The sequence below is a fragment of the Neodiprion lecontei genome, chromosome 1 (genome assembly GCF_021901455.1).
Source record: "Neodiprion lecontei isolate iyNeoLeco1 chromosome 1, iyNeoLeco1.1, whole genome shotgun sequence".
NCBI lineage: Eukaryota > Metazoa > Arthropoda > Insecta > Hymenoptera > Diprionidae > Neodiprion > Neodiprion lecontei.
In genome coordinates, this window is record NC_060260.1 from 33,241,554 (window position 1) to 33,265,634 (window position 24,081).

Below are 24,081 nucleotides of genomic sequence, written 5' to 3' on the forward strand. Positions count from 1 at the left end.
CCGATATATAATATATTGCAATGCGTATTTTTCCCCTCTGTAACGTTGGCCCCACTGGCCTGACCGACGTCGCCGACTCAGGTTCAGTGTTCACGACGCCGTACGAGAGGTGCGCGAGTGTACTGCTCGTGCGTTAATATTTTGGTAGTAAAAAAGGGGATCGAAATTTGGATTAACACCCCCTGGCAGGTCCAAGATGAGCATAATGTTGAAAGTACCGGGAATTATCGCGAGGAATCTGCCCTCGGCGACTCTAGTAAGTATTTCTTTAAGTTATATAATTTTCGTCGAAGCGTATCGTCGAACCGCTAATTCATCGCACCTTTAGTGTACGATGAGATCTGCTTTCCATTACGTAAGTGTCGACCCTGTCGTCATTTGTTTTTCCCAAAGTGAGTGAAATTGGGTATTTTCTCCAAGTGTCGCAACTATTGTGCAATTTCAAGTTATCTGTACAGATTGCTTTTCGACTAGCGAAACGGTCTAAAAATACACCCCATTTTTGCCAGTTTCCTTGCTTGTCGGTTTTTTTCATACGAACATCATATCAATTAGAGTTAATTATCAACTTATTTTCTTCGCGGCACATGATCATCTGTCTTGTTTTTTTGTCCTGGTATATCCCCCAAAATGCGATAACACTCACGACGCTTGACAGCTGCCAGAGCACATATAGCCCAGATTCCTACACGCGATCAGGCTTCATTTGCTCATTAGCAATGTAGTCGGGTTTATTCTATCTCCGGGATTAATTGCTTAGCGTAAACAACTAATTCTGTATCAAGTCAACAACAGTTTTCACGGAAAGTTCCACCGTTTTAAATTGCTTTTACCGTAATAACGTATAGGCACGATACGGCTTACACTGCTCGCAATGATTTTCTGATTACGTCGAAACAGGACGTAACCAATTCGCATATTTGTGTGTTGGACGGTTTAACCTATTCGCAAATTTACAAGGTGCAGGGAATATCGACCTAAATAGAACTATGACGGAAGCGAAATCGCCAGCGGCAAACTGCTCAGCTTTTAGTTAAGATATTCTCACAAGCTTTGCTAAATTAGTTTTAACGTCTTATTCAATGAAGCGTGCGAATATTTTTCTTTGTACTTGTATGACTACCGCATGATCAAAAATAATGGCCAATTTACACCGTATGTAACGGCCGGTGAACAAAGCTTTAGATGTAGCTTTCCGTTTTCTTAACCGCTACAGGTGGCAGCACTGGTCGGCTGGAAAAGTGGTTGGAATTGAAAACAAATCAATTTCACGAGCATCGTAAAATTGATAGAAGAGTGCATGTTCTTATCTCATTTTTACTTTTATTTCTACTGTCATATGTATACATGAATCTGACGTACCTTGCGTGTGTGCTCTTGCTCATTATTATATAAGTTTAATTCTTCAATTCTGATAGGTGATTTCCGGTAACCACCCAATTCGTTTGTCACGCTATCCCCCTCTTTAATTTCATTTGATTGTTAGAACATTCCAGATAGAAAAAAGCCGAGACGTAGGAAGTAGATTATAAATAAGTACAAATTATATACAAGTATTGTATATTATATGGGATATTAGATAATTAATTCTGGGTTGTTGCAAGCAAATCGCAAAGATCGACAGAGGCGAGGACTATCAATATTTTGGTCTAATGAATACTATGAGCAGTTTTATTCTACTCGTCTCTGGTTGTATTCTGCTGGCAAAACGTAACGACACTTGTCACCTAACCTAACTTAATTTAACAAACTGATATCGCATCCTTAGTTTAGATAAGGTTGAAGGTACTTATAAGCTAAATATAAATCACAGCTAGACTTCTTGAATTGTGATCGCTTAGTTTCGGACGAACCATGAATAATCTTTTAATTTGTTCTTTTCAGCTTATAACTGCTTTTATGAAATTCCAGCAATGCTTACAATTCAAAGTAGAAGCTATTTTTGGGATGGCTATCTAGTAATTGCATCACGAAATCGACGATAACTCGTGCAAATATATTATCAATTAGCAAGAAATGATTTTAGTATTGTTTCATTAATTGCACTAGAAAATTGTAATTGAACTGCATGAATCATTATAGCTATGAAGAAATTGAGAAAATTATAGAATGTATATTAAAACAGAATTCGATCGGCAAAGTTTTGGAGAACGAAGTATAAGATTAAATCTTTTCAACACATTTAAATATTTAAACTTGACGCTAAATCTGAAATACTAAGAACTGTATTTTTTGTTACATTGTGAAAAGTATGTTATGTATCATCACTATGAATAAAGATGTGCTGAAAATTTTAATTTTTTTATCTCTCTCTCTCTCTGTTTTTCTCAAATCAAAGTTGTAAACATGGAGAAAAGTATTTACTGATCCAGCAAAAAAATTTAATACGTTTCATTTAGAATACCTCAAATTTTACACTTTTAGTAACTTTTTCATTGACGAATCTACTTTTATGCTGAATCGGTGTGGTCGTTAAATATTTCACTATCAATTCATCATATATCAGCTATACTTGGGCAAGGTTTCCTGTAGTTTTCATTGTTTCTTGTGTGAATGCGGGTGTTTCTATTGAACATCTTAAGACAACTGTAGACACATAACGACGGTCACTAATCCATCACTTTCCTTACCCCATATAAGTTTAGCGACTCCTGGAGACATATCCTATTGGGTATGTCTGCTGTAGGTAGCAATTATTATTATTAATCATCATAGTTTTCATTGTGTCAGTGAACATGATGTAGTTGAATTTTCCAGGAAGACTAATCTATATAAATATTCACTGTGACACCTTATTCTGTTTCTATTAATTCTGATGTCATGTTATACCAAAGTTCTCCAAATTCTTGAACGATCAAGTAATAAGTTGAATAAAAAATTAGTAATTACATAAATGTTACACCCTCCATAATCATTAAGAATGCAATATTTCAGAGAAAGATCGGCCTGCCTTCACTTTCGAGCCGCAAATTTCATTACACACCTGATGGTAAAGCGGCCAAAGTATCTGATGCCATTTCCAAGCAGTATCCAATAGTGGACCATACTTATGATGCTGTTGTGGTTGGTGCTGGTGGTGCTGGGCTTCGTGCTGCTTTCGGTCTGGTTGCCGAAGGTTTTAAGACCGCTGTCATTACAAAACTATTCCCCACAAGGTCACATACTGTCGCTGCTCAGGGCGGCATCAATGCAGCACTTGGTAACATGGAATCTGACAACTGGCAATGGCATATGTATGACACAGTCAAGGGCTCCGATTGGCTGGGCGATCAGGATGCTATTCATTACATGACCAGGGAAGCTCCTAAAGCTGTCATTGAACTTGAAAATTACGGCATGCCATTCAGTCGCACACCTGACGGTGAGTTTTTTGTGTATAATGTAAATGAGAATCAATCATTATTAAAAGTATAATATTAAAAGTAAAAACAGCACATCTACTAATGAAACACTGATCCAGGTCAAGTATAATATGGTATAACTAGACGAATCACCAACATAATATACAACAAATAAATTAAAACACACAATAGCAGTTTTTCTGTTAGTTTCTCGCACTCTCTTACTATAGCAGCGTCTGTAGTTTATGAACTTTGGTATGAATCTTCGGAGGGACAATCGGTTGTAGCAGTATGTATTGATCTAGATGTATCATCTGTATCACTGTCCGACTCAATGTCACTCTTCGTGCGTTTCTTTTTCAAATCTATTTCAGTTTTTTGTTGCTGTCCCTGTGAAAAATTATTTCAGTACACCGTTACTGTAACTTGAACTGTATCTTTATATACATCTGAAATCAATGTCTACAGCATCCAGCTAAAATATTTTTGGTCGTTTTAGAATTTCCTTTTCGTGGTTTAAGTTCAATTTTTAAATCGACACGTGCACGTTATCCTGCCTGAAAAAACTTTCACCTTGCGTTTCTTGGGAGTAGAAACTTGTTGTGATGAGTCCTTCTTTGTTGGCACATTGTCATCATGAGCTCGTTTCTTGGATTGTTGTTGATCCAGATTATTTGATTTCTGTTCTCGGCTCGTTTGCTTTTGCTTCAGTTTCTTATTTTGATTTGCCGCATCAATAAATGGCTGTTTGTCATCTTTTGTCATGTTGCGCCAGCATTCTCCACCAAGTCGAAAAATGTTCTTACTGTTTTCTCCTGTCTGTGTCTGTGCAAAATGATATGTTACAATATATTACTTCGTAACTAGTGAGGTACTTAGTATATCACTGCTACCTGAAATAGAACCTACTTTACGGAAACCATACATGAAATTGATGAAGGGATTGATGCTGGTCCACGTCCTGCTAGTTTGGGCATTAGAGCGTGATCGTGATCGCTGCTGTGTTGACGCTGCTTTTGAATTTGGCCTATTGAGTAGAAGTTGGTTGATTTAAGTTCTGCAGAAACACAATATTTCTAAAGAATCCTACTAATTGCATTGCTTCGATGGTCTAAAATCATTGTTTTATATAGCAAAAATGAATACATCGTTAAGCCTGACCATCAGTTTGATATTATTCTGCTTTCAGTTTACATAATTTCAATCGTATGTTGCATCAAAAATTTCTCTTCTAATTACCCCATTGCAAAACGCATCACAGCTGTATGATGATGAATATTTTCAAGGCATTAATAGTATTTTTAAGACACACCTGGATTGGCTTTTGTAACTTGATTCAGATCGTTTTGAAGTGTTTTGGGCCCGAGGAAATTCATCTTCACTGTGCTGATCATTAAATTCATTATTTCCTTCGTCAGGGTTGTCAGGATTGTCAGGCTGATCATGTAGTCCACGATTTTTATTTGAATCCATTATTTGTGTGTACAAAGTTAAAGCAATAGAAAGTACCGTTGAATACTGATCAGTTGAGCATTATCAATTACAAGGAAACCTACCAATATGTCTGTCAAAAATTAATATGAAATGAAAACACTGTTTCAAATTTTTTAGACTTTTAAAAGTAATCAGTTGATAAATAACACGTCAGCGTTGCTACGTGACATGCTATTGTCATAGCTCTTACCAAATTGAAATTAGGACAATATGATTTTATTGCCGTTTGATACATATGCTGCAAGCTTCATTAGTTACAGGCAAAGAATCAATGTTTGATTTAAAAATAATGTGAATTAACATTTTTATTGAATCAGGTAAAATTTACCAGCGAGCCTTTGGAGGTCAATCTCTAAAGTTTGGTAAAGGAGGTCAAGCACACAGATGCTGTTGCGTCGCAGATCGTACCGGTCATTCATTGTTGCATACTCTTTATGGCCAGTCTTTGAGTTATGATTGTAACTACTTTGTTGAATATTTCGCCTTGGACCTGTTGATGGAAGATGGTGAATGCCGAGGAGTAATTGCACTATGTTTGGAGGATGGAACCCTTCATAGATTTCACTCCAAGAACACTATATTGGCCACCGGAGGCTATGGCAGAGCATATTTCTCATGTACATCCGCGCACACTTGTACTGGCGACGGAACCGCCATGATCTCCCGAGCAAATTTACCTAACCAGGATCTTGAGTTTGTTCAGTTCCACCCAACAGGTATTACATACATGTATTGTAACATTTCAGAAATTTGCTGCATAATGCCCTTAATTTGTAATATTTTCATCTGTCACTGTCACAAAATATTCACAGGAATCTACGGAGCTGGATGTCTAATCACAGAAGGCTGTCGAGGTGAAGGTGGTTACCTGATTAATAGCGAGGGTGAAAGATTCATGGAACGTTATGCTCCAGTTGCAAAAGACCTCGCCTCTCGCGACGTTGTATCTAGATCTATGACAATCGAAATCAGAGAAGGCCGGTAAGTGTCTTTCTTATAGTAACAGTTTACAGAATTCCAATTTTGATTTGAAGCTGTTTACATAAATATATACTTTATACTTTTATTAGGGGATGTGGACCGGAAAAAGATCACGTTTACCTTCAACTACATCATCTGCCGCCAGAGCAACTGGCTACTCGCCTACCCGGTATCTCTGAAACTGCTATGATATTTGCTGGCGTCGATGTCACACGTGAACCTATCCCTGTATTACCTACGGTACATTACAACATGGGTACGTTATTCAAATTTGTATAGTCTTTTCAGTGACTGCAGATGTAATAATGAAACTGCGTCGTGTTTGTAGGTGGTATCCCAACAAACTACAAGGGCCAGGTTCTGACGACAGTAAACAATGAAGACAAGGTAGTCGGAGGATTGTATGCGTGTGGTGAAGCTGCTTCAAGTTCAGTCCATGGTGCAAATCGACTTGGGGCTAATTCTTTGTTGGATTTAGTGGTGTTTGGACGTGCCTGTGCAAAGACAATTTCCGAGGAGAATAAGCCTGGAGAAAAAATCGGAAGTCTTAGGCCTGTTAGTATTATTTCATTTGAAACGCTTACCTATGAAATATTTCAATACGCTTCCACACAAGTTGAATAAGTTGAAAGATTCGTAGTATAGTATGGTTTCATCTATAATACGTCATATACGTGACAGTGACTTGATGGAACTTTAGGTATATATTTTATGATTCTGATTTATTTCTTTGTTTCACTGCTTATAGAATGCTGGCGAGGAATCTGTTGCTAATTTGGATTGGGTTAGGAATGCCAATGGTTCTGTTACTACTGCTGAATTAAGGTTGAACATGCAGAAAACTATGCAAACACATGCAGCTGTGTTTAGAACTGCAGAAACTTTGCAGGAGGGTCAGTATTGTTCTTACATTGTGAAACTCTGTACTAAATATGGCATTTCAATGTTTCAAACAATTTAGACTCTGAATTGTAAAATATGATTTAAAAATCTTACGTGATGGGTTTTTCTTTGTAGGATGTCGCAAGATGTCTGACATTTACAAGGGTATGAGCGATCTCAAAGTTTTGGACAAGTCGATGATTTGGAACTCAGACCTGGTGGAGAGTTTGGAGTTACAAAACTTGATGGTGAATGCTATGCAGACCATTTACGCTGCTGAAAACCGAAAGGAGAGCAGGGGAGCTCATGCTCGTGAAGATTTCAAAGATAGAGTCGATGAGTACGATTATAGCAAATCTTTGGAGGGACAGAAGCCCGTACCGATTGAGCAGCATTGGAGGAAGCATACTCTCACCTCTGTCAACATTCAAACAGGCGATGTTAGTACCGCTTATCTGCGACAAAGATAGCTTATTAATACACATCATTTTTTAAGTTTACAACAGTCAAAAAATACAATCTTAATTTTGTATTTTCCCAATCTTTTCAGGTGAAAATCGATTACAGACCAGTAATTGACGAGACGTTGGATGCTCAGGAGTGTGCGACAGTACCTCCTGCAATTCGATCATACTAAATTAATAACAAATAATCACTCTGATTTTTCTTTATGACCTAATTTATTCTGGATACATACTTTGTCAAGTGTTCCAAGATCTCAGGTCTCTCAATTGTGTCTTGACGAGCTCATTAGTCAGAGTATTAACGATCATCTTTTCAGTTTGTTATACTGACTTAATTTATTACTGTCAACCCAATCGTGCACCAAAGTTGATTCTTGTCACTGCTTAGGCGCTTCGCAAGCATTAATATTAGCATTCTTCGAGGATGCTGGTGCTGAAAAATTATTTTCAAATGTTTCAGCAAAAGAGATTTTATCTTTCTCTTGGAGATGCAATACGATTAAATATTATTTGTAATTAATGTATAGTAAGATATGGTAATGATGGAAACGTTTGTAGCAGCCGTAACCTATTATTAGAATGAGCTCAGAATTTTACTCATTCTTTTGTTTCGGAAGCACAACCTGCCTACATTTTATTTCGGATCATTTCAGTTGAGGTGCATCACGCAGCCCATGAATGAATTAAAAGTACAAATTAATGAAATTTGCAATACAATATTAACTTAATACTCGACAGAAATTTACGCAATACGAATGGGCCACTCTACCAGACGCGGCTATTTACTTACCGTTGTTATCGAAACAACGTGTTTCGCAAGGCTGTAGATAAATTCGTTACCCTCCTAAAAGTATTAAAAATCAAGTGCAAAGAATTAATTATTATTTTTTCTCAACAGTATTTCAGTGATCTTTCCCGTGATACTCAAATTGAATTGAATTCGAATTTCACATCAAGGATTGATACGTATTATCGAACGTATTGGCTATTGAAAAAAAGAAATTGATGATCATACTAATAAGATTATTGTAATTTTAGTCGAGTGCTTAAATAACTGCACAAATTTAGAGAAGATAGCCTGATATTGGCATTAATAATGAAGGCATGTTCTAAGAGGCCGGTCAACAACATTGTACATACTAAAAAGTTGTAAATAAAATGTTACAACTTATTTTACACAGATGCCATTTAATTCCTGCACCATTACAGCCCAACTTACCGATTTTAAATAAGAAATTGTTAATTGATCATTTGTTTTAGGCTCTCAAATTCTCGTACATTGATCTCCACGTATTTAGTACTCTTTTAATGTTTGACGACGTTCTCTGTTGAAAATCTACTGACAGGATATTATTTCGAGTTATTTAATTACCCAAAGTTATATGAATACCGCTCTAGATTTACCGAGCGAAATAAGAATACACGGATGCTAAGATTTGATATCTTTTTATTTACTAATCCCATACTTTTTGAACGTTATGGACATAAATAACTTCCAAGATTATAAATAAAAATTACATCTGATCGTATTTTCCAAAGCAGTTGACTTCATTTTTGTCAATATCAATAGGTAGGTACTTTAGAAAACTTTCTTAACATAATTTAAGTCTAATGGAGGTGAAATATGAGCATGGATTCACATACAGAAACGGATACACATTAATTCTGACTTCAAATTTGTTTTTCGAAAATCGCGACCTTGTCTTAGGTTAGCATAATTAATTGCTGCGCTCATGTACACAGAGAATAAAGAAATACATCGACCCATACAGATATTGATGCTCGAATAGTTGAGTGGTTACATAGAATATAAATATACATTCGTCAAATTTTGGCCGAAGGATTTTCCAAATCATAATTAAGAACCTTATTCTGGTCTTAAAAGTGCTACACTATAACCGAAGTACAGTGATATTTATCTAAATTTAGGTCCTAATTAATTATGATTAGCCTAGTGAAATTTACTATCTGTCTATCTATCACGTAACACATATTTCTAACACAACCAGACTTCTGGAAGGGGACAGTTTTAATACGTTTGGCAGTCCCGTTTGCTAGGTATGAGATATCGTATATCCGTCGGGGTTTGATTTTGTTTGATATAAGGAGAAAGGAATATATCTCTTGCACTTTCTTAGTCACACGTTCTATATTATTCGAGATCACGTACAATTGCTATTTCTTGCTAAGCTCGTTCTTCGTAAGGTGAAAAAGTACTTCTCATTTTCAAACTGAATTACACATTTTCGGCGCTGCGACGCTGCGACGTTATTGTTAATACGTTTTTCTTTTTTAAATCCGTAGATGTCAAAATGTGTAATAATACAGTTTCTGGCGTATGTTGTCTATTCATTATGATCTCTAATGCAATTTCATCATCTTCGTTTAGAGCAAATAAGTCAAATAAGTCGCAGCTGAAGACCGTATAATCTATAGCTACGGTACACTTGCCGCGTCTAAATATGTATATTACAAATATATTTTCCTTTTGGCTCTCATTTTATATAGAATTTCGTAACAAAAGTGATGACACATTTAAAAAAAACAACCAAACACGATGTTTTTATACGATTAGGATGGATGTATAATAGTAGAAATAATAATAATAATACACATTTTTTCGTGTTCTTCGACGAATTTTTATCACGACAGACGACGAACGAGCGATGCTTGTACTCGCTAATCACAGACGGCCATCGTTTTACAGTTTTTTATAGACATTGTCAGAGTGAACCCACTCGTGGAACATCAATTCCTCCTCATTCATTCGTCCTTAATTCGCTCTCGATGGTGGATGCGTGACGCTATGGATGGTGGTGGTTAAGTCTTGTGCAAGATTGTGGCTGCGCCTCGGAACTTTCCGTTCAGGAAGTAGCTCGCAGCTTTTCTAACGCAGGAACCAAAGACTCCTCGAGGGAGGGACCGCAGCTCAAGGCGCACTCACCGATCCATCTTGCCTTTCCACTGGCATGTGACTAAAACAAAAATAAAGGATTCCTTTATAAATAATTGCGCTGTATTCGAGAAGATAGTTAAAAAGAAACACACATTTGTGTTGCCTACAGTGAATAAATGCTTCGAACACGTGAACCCAAGTGTGCAAATCAGTGCAAGAATATAAGTCTACTTTTAATGCTAGATAATGATTTACTGCCATCGTTATCGCGAGCGAAACTCTATTGCGATTCGCCTCGACTTTGCGTTACACGATATGTTATACACGTACACACTTGAGTATACACTTTCTGCAAAATGATTGCTACCTTCTCTTCGAGAGTAGGTCAAATACGTATGGTTAAACGAACGAAACGCAAAATGAAAAAGCAAAGGAAATTAAAAAAAAAAATGGTTTCTCACCATGGTGAGGTCGCGCTTCCAAATGGCGTGGCAACGTCCGTCGCATAACGGGCAGGGACGTTCCAACGAGTAACCACCACATTCACTGCAATCGAGGGAAACGTGTTCCGCACTCCACGATACTCCGCATCTGCAAGAAAAAGAAGAATAAGAAATAAGATTTCGCTAGATTGCTGGCAGCTTGGCTGTAGAGTGAGTCTATAGGGGATAGCAAACGAATATTTAACTTGAAAATAAAACACGTTATAGGAGGCAGAAAATCGTGCGTCACATATTATCAGCAATATAGGGTATAATTTATGTTGAGTAAATTGGTGTATAAATCCATTAAAATTTATACCGACAAACGTTTACACATGCATACGATTGACGTTTTAAATTGACGTATAATAGATGGTACAGAAAATCAATTCACTTTGCGAACTACATCATGGCATGTAGTCCGAGCTCTTTATGCAATATACGATTCGAGTAAATCCCCGATATGCGTAGATTATTTGTATAATATTGAGTACGCAGATATAAATGTGTTGTGCAAAATCTCTTTTGTGCGTTGCGTTAGCAATTGTAACCCGTCGCGTCGTGTGCAGATTCGTTTTATTTATTTATTTTTTTTTGTGTTTCCAACCGGTGTGCAATTGTTGAAATTATCATGCTCTGGTTTGTACCGGATTCTATTGACAGTGAGATATGTTGTATATTCGAAGTTTGCATCGATGCTACGACTATGCCACCGGTTATACGTATCGCAAATATCGAGATAATACGCGACAATCTTTGACACCGACTGAGATTCTTTTACGCGATTTCCGCGAGTCGACGACAATCGAACAAGCCTATTGAATTTCAACAATAATTGCTAGATAGATAGATAGTTACACGTATTCGCGAGGTGATACTACAACCGTTACTTGATACGTATAAATATTTCATACGGAAAAAATACTGTTCCGTGTTTCTACTGCATTGTCAGCTCGCTACGACCCGAATACAACAAACCTTCCAGAATCTATCACACTATGCAATTCCGAATAGGATCGATAAATGACTGAATTTTTGACATTCTATACCTGCACCTATAATGTCAGCGACGAGTATAACGTGGTTTATCCGAAACAGTGCTATCATCGTTTTTTATTCTTCCAATTTTTGTTCAGTAAATAGGCAATTTAGCTAGCGGTGAGGCAAGATTTTCATTCCCTTGTAATTTTCTTTCTATTGCCAATTAATGTCTGGAAGTGCCGGGTTCTTTGGATATACGTATAAATTGAAACTCACGTGAAGCAGGAGTTTAGCTGGGCACGAAGTTCCTCGATGGTGAGGATAGTGTCCTGGTACTGCGGATGAGAGTCCTGAAGACCGTCATCGACGCTACCGCATAAACTGTGGCATGACAGCGAAATGTTGCTTCTGTAAACAAAATAAAAGAGAATTCACTTTAGTTTATCAATTTATTTTACAGTATACGTAAATATAAATTTTCGATTTTATTCAGACGTTGATCCAAATATTATTCATCAGCCGAATAACGAACGGCACATTTTTTTTTAGCCTGTCTCGAATTTGAATATAATTATAGTTCGGGACATCAGCTGCCTTTGACACACAACATTGCGTGATATTGCGCTGTTACACACGGTTCTGAAATTCCCAGCTTCCAAAGAGAGAGGTGGTAATAAGAAGAGTAATCGTCACGTGACGCAAAATCGGACCAATATCGTGGGCGTTAATATCTTCCTCATTACAAATAGACACGCTCACTCTATTACACACGCTATACCTTATATACTATTATATGCGCTATACACCGATTCACCGTGCTAAAGTTATACTCGCGAATTAGTTGTTTTACGTAGGCTATAATACAAACATGCAGCATCAAGGCGGAAGAGGTAGTCGCATATAAAAAAAATTGGCAAATTCCTAACGCGTCCGTAAATTTCCCCGACAAACGGATTTCCTCGCACGTATATTGAAACGTGTATGCGGTGTGCGTGCATCACCTACGTAATTCCACAATTGCCGTTCGCTAAATTTAGTATGTATAATTAAACATCGGGCATACAAAGTACAAAGGGCACCGTGCTTGTACACGTGCCTTTTTGTCCTATACGTGCTAGCAGTACACATGTTCCCGTTTTAAATACGTGTGTACGTAACAATCACGCGTATTCCTCTTACGTAATTATTATTATACATATTTAAACCCATGAAACGAATTTTCGGTGTGAATTTTTTTTCATCTCGACACGACCCGAGCACGATCGAAAACGCGATCATGTGTATGGTTAACAGAGCCAATTAATACACCATGGAAGACGTTGATTGGCGGACAGGTGTACTTGTGATAATATACGTCGAAATGAGGCATACACACAATGGAGTTGGGTGCGAAGAAACGCGAGTTTCATCTCGTCACCGTGTTACAACGTTATATTCAAGGTTACACTGTAGCCACATTCACACACGCGCACGCGAATTGAGTTATGTAAAATAAAAAGCAGCATCGATTGTGTATATATACAACGTCAGCGTAAAACTCGCGCGAGATTGCAGCTGCATTGAAACTCGCTACTTTCAATTGAACATCATATTTACAATAACAATATGCACCGACGTCATCGGAAAGTGGAGTTATTGAAAATTATTTACGTATAAGTAGGGGACTAACAGGAAAAATACACTTTATATTCCATTATCATGCACTCATTGTCAATACTGAGATTAAGCCGTCACAATTTGCCACAAAACAAAATACGAACAGACAAAAATTGAATAGCGGTTTAGAAAAATATTCCACATTAGGGATTTATGGAAACCTATCAGTGTTGACCGCTCAATGACTCAAAAGTTTGAAATTTGTCCATATACTACGTATACCTATAATCTGTAGGTATTTTATCACGGGGCCTGGCGCTGAAGCATTCGATTGTTTCGAATTATCATGGCATATTAATCGTACCATTCGCGGATCGAGCACGCTTATTGCGATAATGGAGGATGTTGCGCTCTCTGCATATAATTCGAGTAGAATAGATTCGCGGAATTGAGTTTACCGTGTATACGATGAGGCGAAATGGTGAATTTGCATAATTATATTCTAAGCGCACTTTTCCTGGTACATATCTCTATGTGCGATCAAAAGAATTTTGTTACGTATCAATAGTAACAGCGTAGAAATCGTTTCGCCTCGACATTTCCACGAAATTTCATTGCCACATTATTCGACCGTAAATACAATCATATCCGAATGATATCATATTTGTTTGAGCAGTCGACGTATCATCCTTATAAGCTATCTCAAAACGTGCGACATTAAATCAGCTTAAAACAGGAGAGAAATTGACCGGGGAGTGAGTACGACGAAAAAAATGTCGGCAAAGCTTATTTAGCGATCAGGTATGAGTGTTGTTTGAATACCTACACCTATAAGTGATTGCAAGAAGACACGTTGCTCGGATAACGAAAGGATTGGCTTGTTATATGAGTCATCCAAGAATGCAGCAGAATACACCGTCAGACTATTGTTTATTAACACACGTTTAAGAACAATTATTATGTATTCCAATTCATTGACACTTACCCATGGCGGGAAAGGCTTTCGGGGGCAGTCTGAACTGAGGTGATGGACATCTTGGATTTAGATACTGAAACAGAAAGAAAAATTTCCTATAAGTTTCGGTGCAGGAAGGAAATCAAATATTGTAATCATAACAATGATTATAATTATTAATGATATCGTTGTAGCGATGAAAGTAGGCGGTGTATAAAAATTCGAAAATGTCATATGCTGCAGTTCTCGCTTCGTCATTCATCTTTCGTCATTTGTACCTACATTAGCTGCATGCACAAGACAAACTGCGACGCAGAGTCTATCTATACATGATACTTTCTCTAATAGAAAGCTGGTAAAGCGTAAAGAGGAATTGAATTTCAACACAACGTGCATGTGTCCAGGTCTCATTGCTCAACAGTCAAGGATATGACCTGACCGATCGAACCGGATGACATTCTCGGTACGTATATTACAAATTTTTTACTTCTAATGTAAAAATCGATGCGTTTATTGCCGACGGCATTCGCTTGATCGCTTTAATGCCTGCATATCCGCTTGGATGAATATATAATACCAACTATAACGCAGTTCGGCGAATAATTACAGTATAAGAACGTTAAAGTAACGGTTAAACCGAGTGTCGGAGACAAGGTAACGGAGCAGCCTAAGAGTCGAGTGGAATTTGTGGCTCTTCGAATCAACGATAAAAAACATTACTCCATTTGTGACTATATTTTTTAGTTTTAAATTTAAGAACATGACGCGGGTGTTTTTGCGCCAATTTTTTTCTCGCATAACTTGGTCACCCGGTTGTTGAAAAGAAAAATTCTATTCTCGTATACGTAGAATTGAATGGTTATGTAAAAGATACGTGCATGCATGTACCGCGCACGAAACATACACATCAGGGATTCTCCAAAGACTCGAATCAATTATCTGTTTTAACCCAGTTACACATTTCTTGAATAGCTTTAAAGATTAGTTATCATATCTATGCATGCACCATTATTTCTTTCTTCGGTTTTTTTTTTTTTATCAATTAGCAAACCAGGCCAATCAATAAGCCGCACACTTCATCGCGTTTCAGAAGTGCAGCGAGCGCTGCAGAGCGGTGGTAAAAGAATGAGGTCAACCTGTTGAATAGGTCGCGACGCACATACCTGTATATTTATATATTCACTACTATGCTCCTCTTACTCGGCGAAGTATTAAATTTGCTTTTTACAAGAATTAGCGAAACTTGGACCAGCTCGTCCTACGGTTCGACGATATTTGGAAATCATTGCATATGTTTGTAAATAATCACTGTATTATCAAGATGGATGCAAGAATCCGATGATGATGCGATGAAAATTCTATACTACAACACGGTGAGATTAGGTCGTGCGTAAAAAATAAATCCGATGAAAAAATAACAAAGGAATGAAAAATAATTAGTTCCGATTGCTTGACCGTAGCCGCAAAAATTTTATATCAGTTTCGTGCAGCGGTTAACCTTCATTTTTTTTTTGCCTGGGCTTCGTGTTTCGCGTAGTGAACGGTGCAGCATTGATAAATTTAAAAAATTAATCGATTGAAACGGCACATAACGGTCCGTCGAAGAACTAAATACGTATAACGGATTACGTAGGCACACTTCACGCGTGCGTCGTTTGCAAGGGAAAGGGAGAACCCTGTATCCGGTAACATGCTACAAGCTTTATCTACGTCAGAATCGGATTCTTATCACTCGCACTGGTAGGTGTAAGAGGTATAGGCATAATAGTTAGCTTTCGTGTGTGTTGCAGGCGCAGGTTAATAACAATCCGAGAATATTGTTATCGGGCGTTTCTCGTAACAAGAATGCATTCAATCCGTTCTTACATCATTTAAAAAAATTCTTTTCATATTCCGACAAAAATGACGAGTAACGCGCGTCTGAGCATTGCGCCGATTGACGATTCAACTCGAAAATATTACTATATTTCGCGTGAGGCGAAGTTAACTTTCCAAGTTTCAATAATACTGCACGCGCTCCTTGTATGTACCTTATGCATTCAGGTTTTACTCATATGTAGGCCGCGCGCAATGAGTATAAACAATATTGAGGTGAAAGTAAACTGTTCAAATCTTTTCGATTATACATTTTCATATGTCCATGTACATTGTACATAAGTGTAATGAATTCCGCCTACAATCTCTTTGCAATATATTACGCGTCATTGCCGTAGCGATATTAATTAACGAAAAAAACTGCGGCCCGCATCTACTTTGCTAACAACAAACAATTGGGGTGCTTGAATCAAATCTTATCTATCCCTGTTTCAAGTGTTTATATGGAACAAGATATATTACGTGTAATATAATACACGTACTTTCGATGACCAGAACTATACATAACAGTAGATCTCTAAAATTCAAACAAATGCAGAATACGTGTATATTAAATATTGCTTCCTCCATGGCGTAATCAGAGGTGCTTGCATCTTGAACAGCCTTCGTACAAATGTGGGTCAGCAAACTGCCTGCGGAGCAGCCCAGTTTCATTTATTTTCGAAACTCTCTGCGCAGTTGCATCGGCAAAGAAGTCAACGGCTCGACCGCTTTGGTAAAAGATCAAAGTACCGATTCGCTTCTTTCTCTCTCTCTCTCTCTATTTTTCTCACGCGTCGAGTTTTCCTTTTAACAATACGTTTCAAACTTACAACAGATTATAATTCTGACCGTGAAAATGAAATCAGACGTAAAACCAGAGTGATAGTTTAATTATAACCGCATACGTTCTCTCAATCAACGATCCTATCGTCTAGGTTTTATTTCCGAGAAAATGCAGATAATAACGGTACAAAATTAAAACGATGTATCTTATAAATAGCCACAGTTTCTGGTTGCTAGTCTCTCGAGCTGCGAGTGTGACGTGACGATCAAGTTACGCAATATACGCGGGTGTTGGACGACATACGTATGTATTCTTACGCACACTGCAAGCTCGCAGTAAGATTGTGGCAGAGTCGATGACGGTGAAACGAAAAGAGTGACGAAGGACGTGAACGCGTCTATTTTCGTGCAGCGGTTTCAAAGTGGATAAGGACCAACGTGAATCGTTAACGAACTCGGTGTGTATACAAAGACGAGTAAAAAAAAAAAAAAAAGTAAATGGCGCGAGACGGAGGGTGCAAAACGGAAGGGGCGAGCCGCAGGAAACGCTCTTGATGAATGACAAAAGCGCTGTTAGTGCGGTACATACCTATAATGTGTTGTACATATGTGAACATAAATTCAGTGACGCCATGACGGCTAGTTTTTCAGCCGAGAGGCTTACGTTGGCAATGCAAATTCAGCCCGAAGCGGCTGGCTGACGGTGAGACTGCAGGCTGAATCAGCGTTACCAACGCAATTATCTACACGTATGAAAAACTAGCAGTCTCCGAATTAATGTCCACGTCTGTACGTACAATGCAAGTAAACAGAGTTCCCGGTGCTGAACTAGCGGAAAAAATTAGACAAACCACCGGACGAGAAACAATTGGAGGGGCGGAGGATAAAATTTTTAAAATTACGCGAGCACGGTGGTAAACATCGATATTCGTATTCTTTTATGCATTATACACATATACGGGATTGCTCAACGAGTGTGTTTGGTTACGCTGATTAAGCAACGCGATCGCGGTTTCACCTCGACGGAATCGGAACAAGGATCGCTAGAGGAAAATGTATAATAATTCGATAACGATTGCAGGCGGTTTTACGACCGACAATCGTTAAGAGGCTTAAGCGTGCAGCAAAACGCGCATGGTCAAACTTTTCCAGTCTGACTCGAGGCTAATGGAGAAAGAAGTAACGCGTTGCGACGTAAAAGCCAAGTACGCCAAGGTACGCATTACACATGATACGCAAAAGATGATAAATCTGGCCTGCCGTGTTTGTATTGGATATCGATTTTTCAACGGAGTCATTACCGGAATACGTACCTCAAATGACTCGGCAACCGTTAATTGACCAACGAAGTCAGCAGTTCCGGTTACGGTATATTCGTAAGTACGATTATAGGTACAATGTACGTATACATATCCCACAATGTACAGAAAAGTTAAGCGTAAGAAAAAATGCGCGCGATCATCAAAACACTCGAATTACCTTCAAGAGTATTTCTGCAAAGTCACGCGCCCAACCAGCGATCAATCGTCATGATTTCGGTAATTATCGTCAACTACGTACATTTATCAATTTAAACAATTATCCGTAACATCGTAATTACGAAAAAGAATTTCGGGAAAACCTCAATATTTTCCGATCATCTTACAGAGCTCTGCCTTACCGACCTATTTGTGCAGCACCCATCGCCGGGTTATTCACCGGAGTATGCGGAGGCTGCAAGTTGTAAACTACCCCAAAGGGGTCATAAAACTGGGGCGAAGACCCGGCGGTCTAAGAATCCCGGTGCATCCAGGTCAACAACCCGCTCTGCCTTTAGCCGGTGATTCGAAGTTGCAACGAGCAGATATTGATCGTTGGCTGCAGGCGGACCGGATGGGACGAAACTCATATCTGCCTCTCGACGATGCGAGAGATTATCGCGTGTTACGGTAATAATCGGATTTGATTAAGAGAGGGCGGATAGAAAAAGGGAGCGAAAATTGTCCGGATCGATGCGTCTCGCCTGGGCGTTTATGGCTCCTCCTCGTCTGCGTGAAACTGGTTAAAATCCGTCCATTTCATGTCGAACAACCGAAAGCTTTTTACACCAGTCGTATTATCGCTTGTCAGCGCACAGATTAAATGACGTTCAAAGTTTGCTGATAAGACTACGCTTTAATATCCGGCGCGTCATTTACGCGTGTATTTGAACGAGCACGACTCGTGCAAGCAGTTCGTAAAAATTATATAACTCTAAAAAGAATGAGGGAGAAAAAAAATAAATGGAGATGAAATTCGTATCTTTTCAGTAATTCGGAGACGGGGAAATTAAATTCTGCGTTTTTATATCGACGACGAACTCGTAGCAAAGATAAAAAAAAAACGTGTAATCTATATAGCCTTTGGAAATTCGATCTCTATCTCTAGTTTCATTATACTATACGAACTCATTAGCTCGCGTGAATGGCCTCTAATACGTTTCATGTTCAAAGTTTCAAACTATAACGCGCATATCGACGTTCTCGGCAATCAGTCATATTATCTCAACTTCCACATAATTGCGAGGAACAGGCTGACACTGACAATGAGATAAAATTTGTGAATTTCCTATCATCCAGTTTTTTCCTGCAATTGAGTGCAAACGAGTATCGAATACAGGTTTTTATAACTCGTGGTTGGACTCCGTCATTCTTTGCCACTGCAAAATTAGAAGAAAAAAATAATACCCAAGTTAACATGTGAATATCGATTTGCATTTGTACTGCTCCCAGGTACTTCTTTGAAATCTAGAATCATAAGTAAGAATCGTGCAAGCTACAAGTGTTGCAATACTAATTGTCTGAAACTGATCAGATAAGTTATTAACTTGATTGTTTTGTAACTTTAACATTGTTTCGGAAATTGAGTAAACTAATACAATAAAACAAAAGAACCTCAGACTTTGAATACGTATTCGATATCTGCGGTCATTTTAAAATAGCAAAATAGTGATTTTTTCACCAATGTTTCGAATTAGTTGAAATTGCGCGTACCTCGGTTCGCGTGACGAATGAAACTGACACTTAAGTCTGACACGAGAATCGTACGTAGATCGGATTTTGAGCCGTATACAGAAATTGAATATCGGTATCGTATGGCCGGCAACGAGCTGCTCGGAGTATTGATCTCTTCGCCAGTGTTACCGCCTGCACGACCATGCCTCACTGTTTGTGTTGTTACACCGAAGGCTAGCCTCGTCGAATTTATCGATTATATTACCACCAGCGAGGTGAAATGCAGGAAAAACTGGGAATGCAGCAATTAGACTAAACAATTTCAACCGCGAATTTGGACCTATTCGTGCAATGTGACATTTCCATCTACGTTTATTCGAGAGCGCGGGATAATTTGAAAAATTGCCGGTAATTTGACGCGGCGGCAAATTGTTGAATGAATTATGTATAGGTATGTTAACAAGCGCGAGTTGAGAGCGACGCGTTTATTAACTGCCTCGTGAAATTAGTCGCAAGTGCTATTGAGGCACGAGCGTGTATTCACGGTGCGAAATTTTACTACCAAAAACACAGTAGCTATTGATTTTCGTGACGTCAAACGAAACGCACGCATTGCGTTCTCGTCGTGCGTCAGGGTCTCGTTTCAGTTGGAAAATCGCAATGCAGAAGCGCCGACGGTTTTTTTGAAAATCTTATGAAAAATAAGGAAGGAAATTGAGTTATAAAAAATGTACATATAAATTGTTTTACAACTTACGTCGAAGTAATCCTCAAAAAAGAAGTGGGCGCACTGAAAACGCACTTGACAGCAAACGCGAACACTGAGTAATGTGAACGTTTACAGTTGTCGAAAAACGAAAATATCGTTTGTTTATTTATTTATTTACTTCAACGATTATCTGTCTTCTCTCTGTTTTCCGTGTGTTTTTAACCTTTGCTTTACCGTTAGTTTTATTTGGTTTGCGCTCGAGAGCGAAAGTGGCTTATCAACCCGATGCTTCGCAACTGAAATCTCGAGCTGAACTGACGCTTCGCCGTGAGGCGCGTCAGTTAAATAACCCTGTGCCCAGATGGCGGTACCGTCGCGGGATTCACCGATCCCTGACTCCCGAGGCTCGACGCCCACATCCACGTTTGCATTTCTCTCTCCCCCCGTCGTTCTCTCTCACTCTCCCTCTCTCGCTTGTACATCGGGACGCGCGTTAGGCGCGTGTGCGTCTCCACCAACCGACGAGTCATTGGTTCGCGGGCATTCATCTGTTATTTATTTACACTTTCAAGGGGATATAATTCGAACGGTGGCGGTTTGAGCCAGACGCGACGTGACATCGCCGCTCGACGACCGTTGCGATCGTTCCTTGTTTTCGAACATTTGAAATTTCGAATCCTGCGCAAAACCTTAAACCGCTTTGATGTTGATGCACTCTCTTTTCAACCGCGATAACAATTACGACGGGATTTTATGCGCTGCGTATAATAACATGAATTTCGGTTTACGCTGCAGGTGTATGTATTCTACGTACGGATTGTACTAATAAGTACTGATACTTGTTTATTCCACAGATTCCGAGGAAATATACGGAAGTTATAATAATTGAGTCGAATTCTCGTGTAAGCCGGTTGAATTCCGAGGGGATCGAGCAACTTTGCTCGGCCCAATTACCTACTTGCATAAACAATTATAAGCGCAGCGGGTGGCGTACCGCAAATTCCGAACAAGGTGGACGAAAATGATTCAGCGGTTGGTAAACCGATTGCGTAACGTTCGTGTAGCGCTTCCAGGAATGGCAAGGATCGGCGCTTACAAGGACTTGTATTTTTCACGTTCAATAATTTATCTCGCGGAATCGTTGGATTATTCATTTACAACGCTGTGCAGTTGCATGTACAACGCACCGCGTCCAATATACCGACATACCTACATGACGATTTCAATAACTGACATTTGTTGTTTGAATAAAAAAACACGATCGATTACATTGGCAAGACATCAACTGTTTTCCCGACGTTCTCTTTGTCTGAATAATGTTGTCCAATTTTTAAACGTTCTGCCACGCATCGCTCGGAGAGAGTTGTAAATAATAAAAACAAAAGCACCCACGGTGTTTATTTCGCTTTTGCAGTGGATTAACGAGCTTCTTTTTCACAGCCTCGAAACCTGGCGCATGCAGCAGCTTTAATCCGTGCTACGCTTATATTGCTATCTATTACAAGCAAATTATTGACCCAATCTTTCGGAATTAGTTATCAATGACAGAACCTGTCGATAGATCTTAATCAGCAGACTTTCCTCCTCGAGATTCGTATATCGCTGATATATGATACACGACCCGGCATAAAACAAACGCTGGCAACTTGAGCCAACATTTTTGGGTTATTAATCCGTGCTGGTTTCGGAATTTGGATAGAGCCTTCACGTGACACTCGCATAAACTGTAAATGTTGTCGACTTGTCTACCTCCTTAGGGAGGAATAAAGTAGAAATTCAATAAAAGGTTTCAATTACGCTACTATAAGATCCACAGGTTCATTCGTTTCACCCCTGGAAAGCATTGTACCGTCCGCCATGTTGTCGTGCAGTTATTCCAACTATTATTCGCAAATTTTGCATTTTTCAGGCAAATTATTTCCAGTAAATAATATGAGGTTTGCATTCGTGAGGAGTCGCTTCGCGCGTAGAAGTGAGAATTCTCGTTAAACCCTGGCGGGTCAAACGTACTGATCAAACACATATTTGGTCTTTACGATTCGTCGGTCCATTGGGGTCAATAACGTGCAAATATCACCGCGTGTGCTGCTCGTGCTGCGAAATAATCGTTTCTCAAGTTACGATTTACAGGAGTTTACGCGGTGGGATTATTATAAACGTATTACATATTGATACGCATAAACGAAGGTGTTCCGAGTGTTCCATCTTTGTTATAGCAAATGCGTTTTATTTTTCACTCTAACAAAGCAACCTCGCCAATTAATGTGTAAGTAGCGGGTTGTATATTTACTGTATTTCTCAACTTCGTTGCACGAGGCGCCAAGTTTCGTACGAGAATTTAGCTAATTGGGTTCCCTTATCGAAATTGATATTTCGCAATCAACTGCGGTTACAGCTGGATAAAACAGGCCAAAAATTATTTCTTTCTGATGGAAATCGCGTTACATATTACGTATACATGAAAGGAACATCCTTCCTGTACATACCCATCGTAATGCGTACGTGAAATGGCAGAGCATTAGATTTTGGTATGAATTCTTGCTGCCTACATACATGGCATAAATGAAGTGGGGTCGACGAAGATGTGAATTCATGCGTGTATTCACTCGTCTCGAAATTGATTCGGTGGTTGCAGCGTGTGTAATTTGTGTTCGCAAATTCTCCAAACCATCACGGAAATTTCGTGGACGAGGCTGTTGGGTCAGGTTAGACATATGTAATGAATATTCACAGGTTTTTTTCAAAATTTAAAATCACTCGTGTAAACTGTAAATTCATAGACACACAAATGCGTACACACGTAAAGTTTTTTCAACATTTTTTTTTCCATATTATTTATTTATTCCGTATTATATCCACGATCGGCGGATGGAAAATATTTTGAACGCACGTTATAATATACGTAATATGATAAACGAGGCAAGGTTACTCTCACGATCGTTTGGCGTTTTTCTCGTGCACTGGCACAAGGTTGAAAACACGCCTGAAAGGTTGCCTCGTGAGTCGGCGATTCTCTCCCTTGTTTTATGGGATTAATTTCTGTTCCTGGTGTTATTGGAACATACGCGCGGGTAATGACGAATTCATGGGGTTGATGAAAAAAGAGGAAAACACTTTATTGAATTGAACAAAGAATCTTACGATGCTAATTTCGCGACGTCGACTTTACTCTTCGACTGCCTCGTGTCAACTGCCTCGTGGCTCTCGCGCGCTCTCTGGCGGCGATCTTTTCAAACACGCACTCTCGCACACACACACAAATCATTCGCACTCGCTCGTGGCGCTGTCGCCGTTTTTCCAAAATCCTACAATCGGCCGTCCTGAAATTTTTCATCCGCCCTCGGATGAGGCTCTTCGACATCTCCTGCGTCGTCCTCCGAATCTTCGTATTCGACCCATGGCTTGACGTGATCGGCTGCCGTGGAAGTCTGCTGTGGGCCCTCGTGTTCTCCAACTTTTCGGACCAGATATCGATCATGGCGCAACACGCGACTGATCTCGTACGGACCAAGAAATTTCGACGCAAATTTCAGCCCTGGACCCTGCTGTGTCCTCTTGATTGCGACCAAGTCACCTTCCTTGTACGTTCTCGCCTTCTTTCGTTTTTTGTTGTAGCTGTTTTTGTTTTCTTCTTGGATCTTTTGCACTCGTTCTTTTGCTTGACATCGGATCTCGTCGCGCTCTTCTT

The 24,081-nt window shown here is 39.1% G+C and overlaps 3 protein-coding genes and 1 long non-coding RNA gene across 5 annotated transcripts in view; 2 read left to right on the top strand and 2 right to left on the bottom strand.

The window, feature by feature from the left end:
- The first annotated feature begins 57 nt into the window (after window positions 1-57).
- Window positions 58-8,338, top strand: LOC107228141 (succinate dehydrogenase [ubiquinone] flavoprotein subunit, mitochondrial). The gene is made up of 9 exons (XM_015669514.2): window positions 58-256; window positions 2,935-3,361; window positions 5,153-5,551; window positions 5,648-5,816; window positions 5,906-6,072; window positions 6,145-6,371; window positions 6,565-6,709; window positions 6,834-7,138; window positions 7,249-8,338. The coding sequence occupies exons 1-9, from the start codon at window positions 197-199 to the stop codon at window positions 7,333-7,335; spliced, it is 1,986 nt and encodes a 661-aa protein (XP_015525000.1). The 5' UTR covers window positions 58-196; the 3' UTR covers window positions 7,336-8,338.
- LOC124295458 lies at window positions 272-2,294 on the top strand. Its single transcript, XR_006905395.1, has 2 exons — window positions 272-1,785; window positions 1,885-2,294. It is a non-coding gene; the product is annotated as an uncharacterized LOC124295458 (long non-coding RNA).
- On the bottom strand, window positions 3,511-4,839 carry LOC124295457. The gene is made up of 4 exons (XM_046745493.1): window positions 4,654-4,839; window positions 4,251-4,398; window positions 3,915-4,166; window positions 3,511-3,731 (listed from the first exon to the last, which is right to left on the bottom strand). Exons 2-4 carry the CDS (start codon window positions 4,266-4,268, stop codon window positions 3,585-3,587), a joined length of 417 nt encoding a protein of 138 aa, XP_046601449.1. The 5' UTR covers window positions 4,269-4,398; window positions 4,654-4,839; the 3' UTR covers window positions 3,511-3,584.
- The window catches only part of LOC107228140 (protein pinocchio), a 65,690-nt gene continuing 49,669 nt past the window's right edge, over window positions 8,061-24,081 (bottom strand). The window contains exons 1-5 of one of the 2 annotated variants that reach the window (XM_015669513.2): window positions 20,442-20,722; window positions 14,103-14,166; window positions 11,798-11,929; window positions 10,520-10,649; window positions 8,061-10,137 (exon numbers count right to left, since the gene is read on the bottom strand). In XM_015669513.2, the coding sequence (XP_015524999.1) occupies window positions 10,027-10,137; window positions 10,520-10,649; window positions 11,798-11,929; window positions 14,103-14,152 (423 nt within the window). In that variant the 5' untranslated portion in view covers window positions 14,153-14,166; window positions 20,442-20,722 and the 3' untranslated portion in view covers window positions 8,061-10,026. Of the gene's footprint in view, window positions 10,138-10,519; window positions 10,650-11,797; window positions 11,930-14,102; window positions 14,167-20,441; window positions 20,723-24,081 lie in introns of those variants that run through there. The other variant, XM_046745480.1, reaches the window with a different exon arrangement.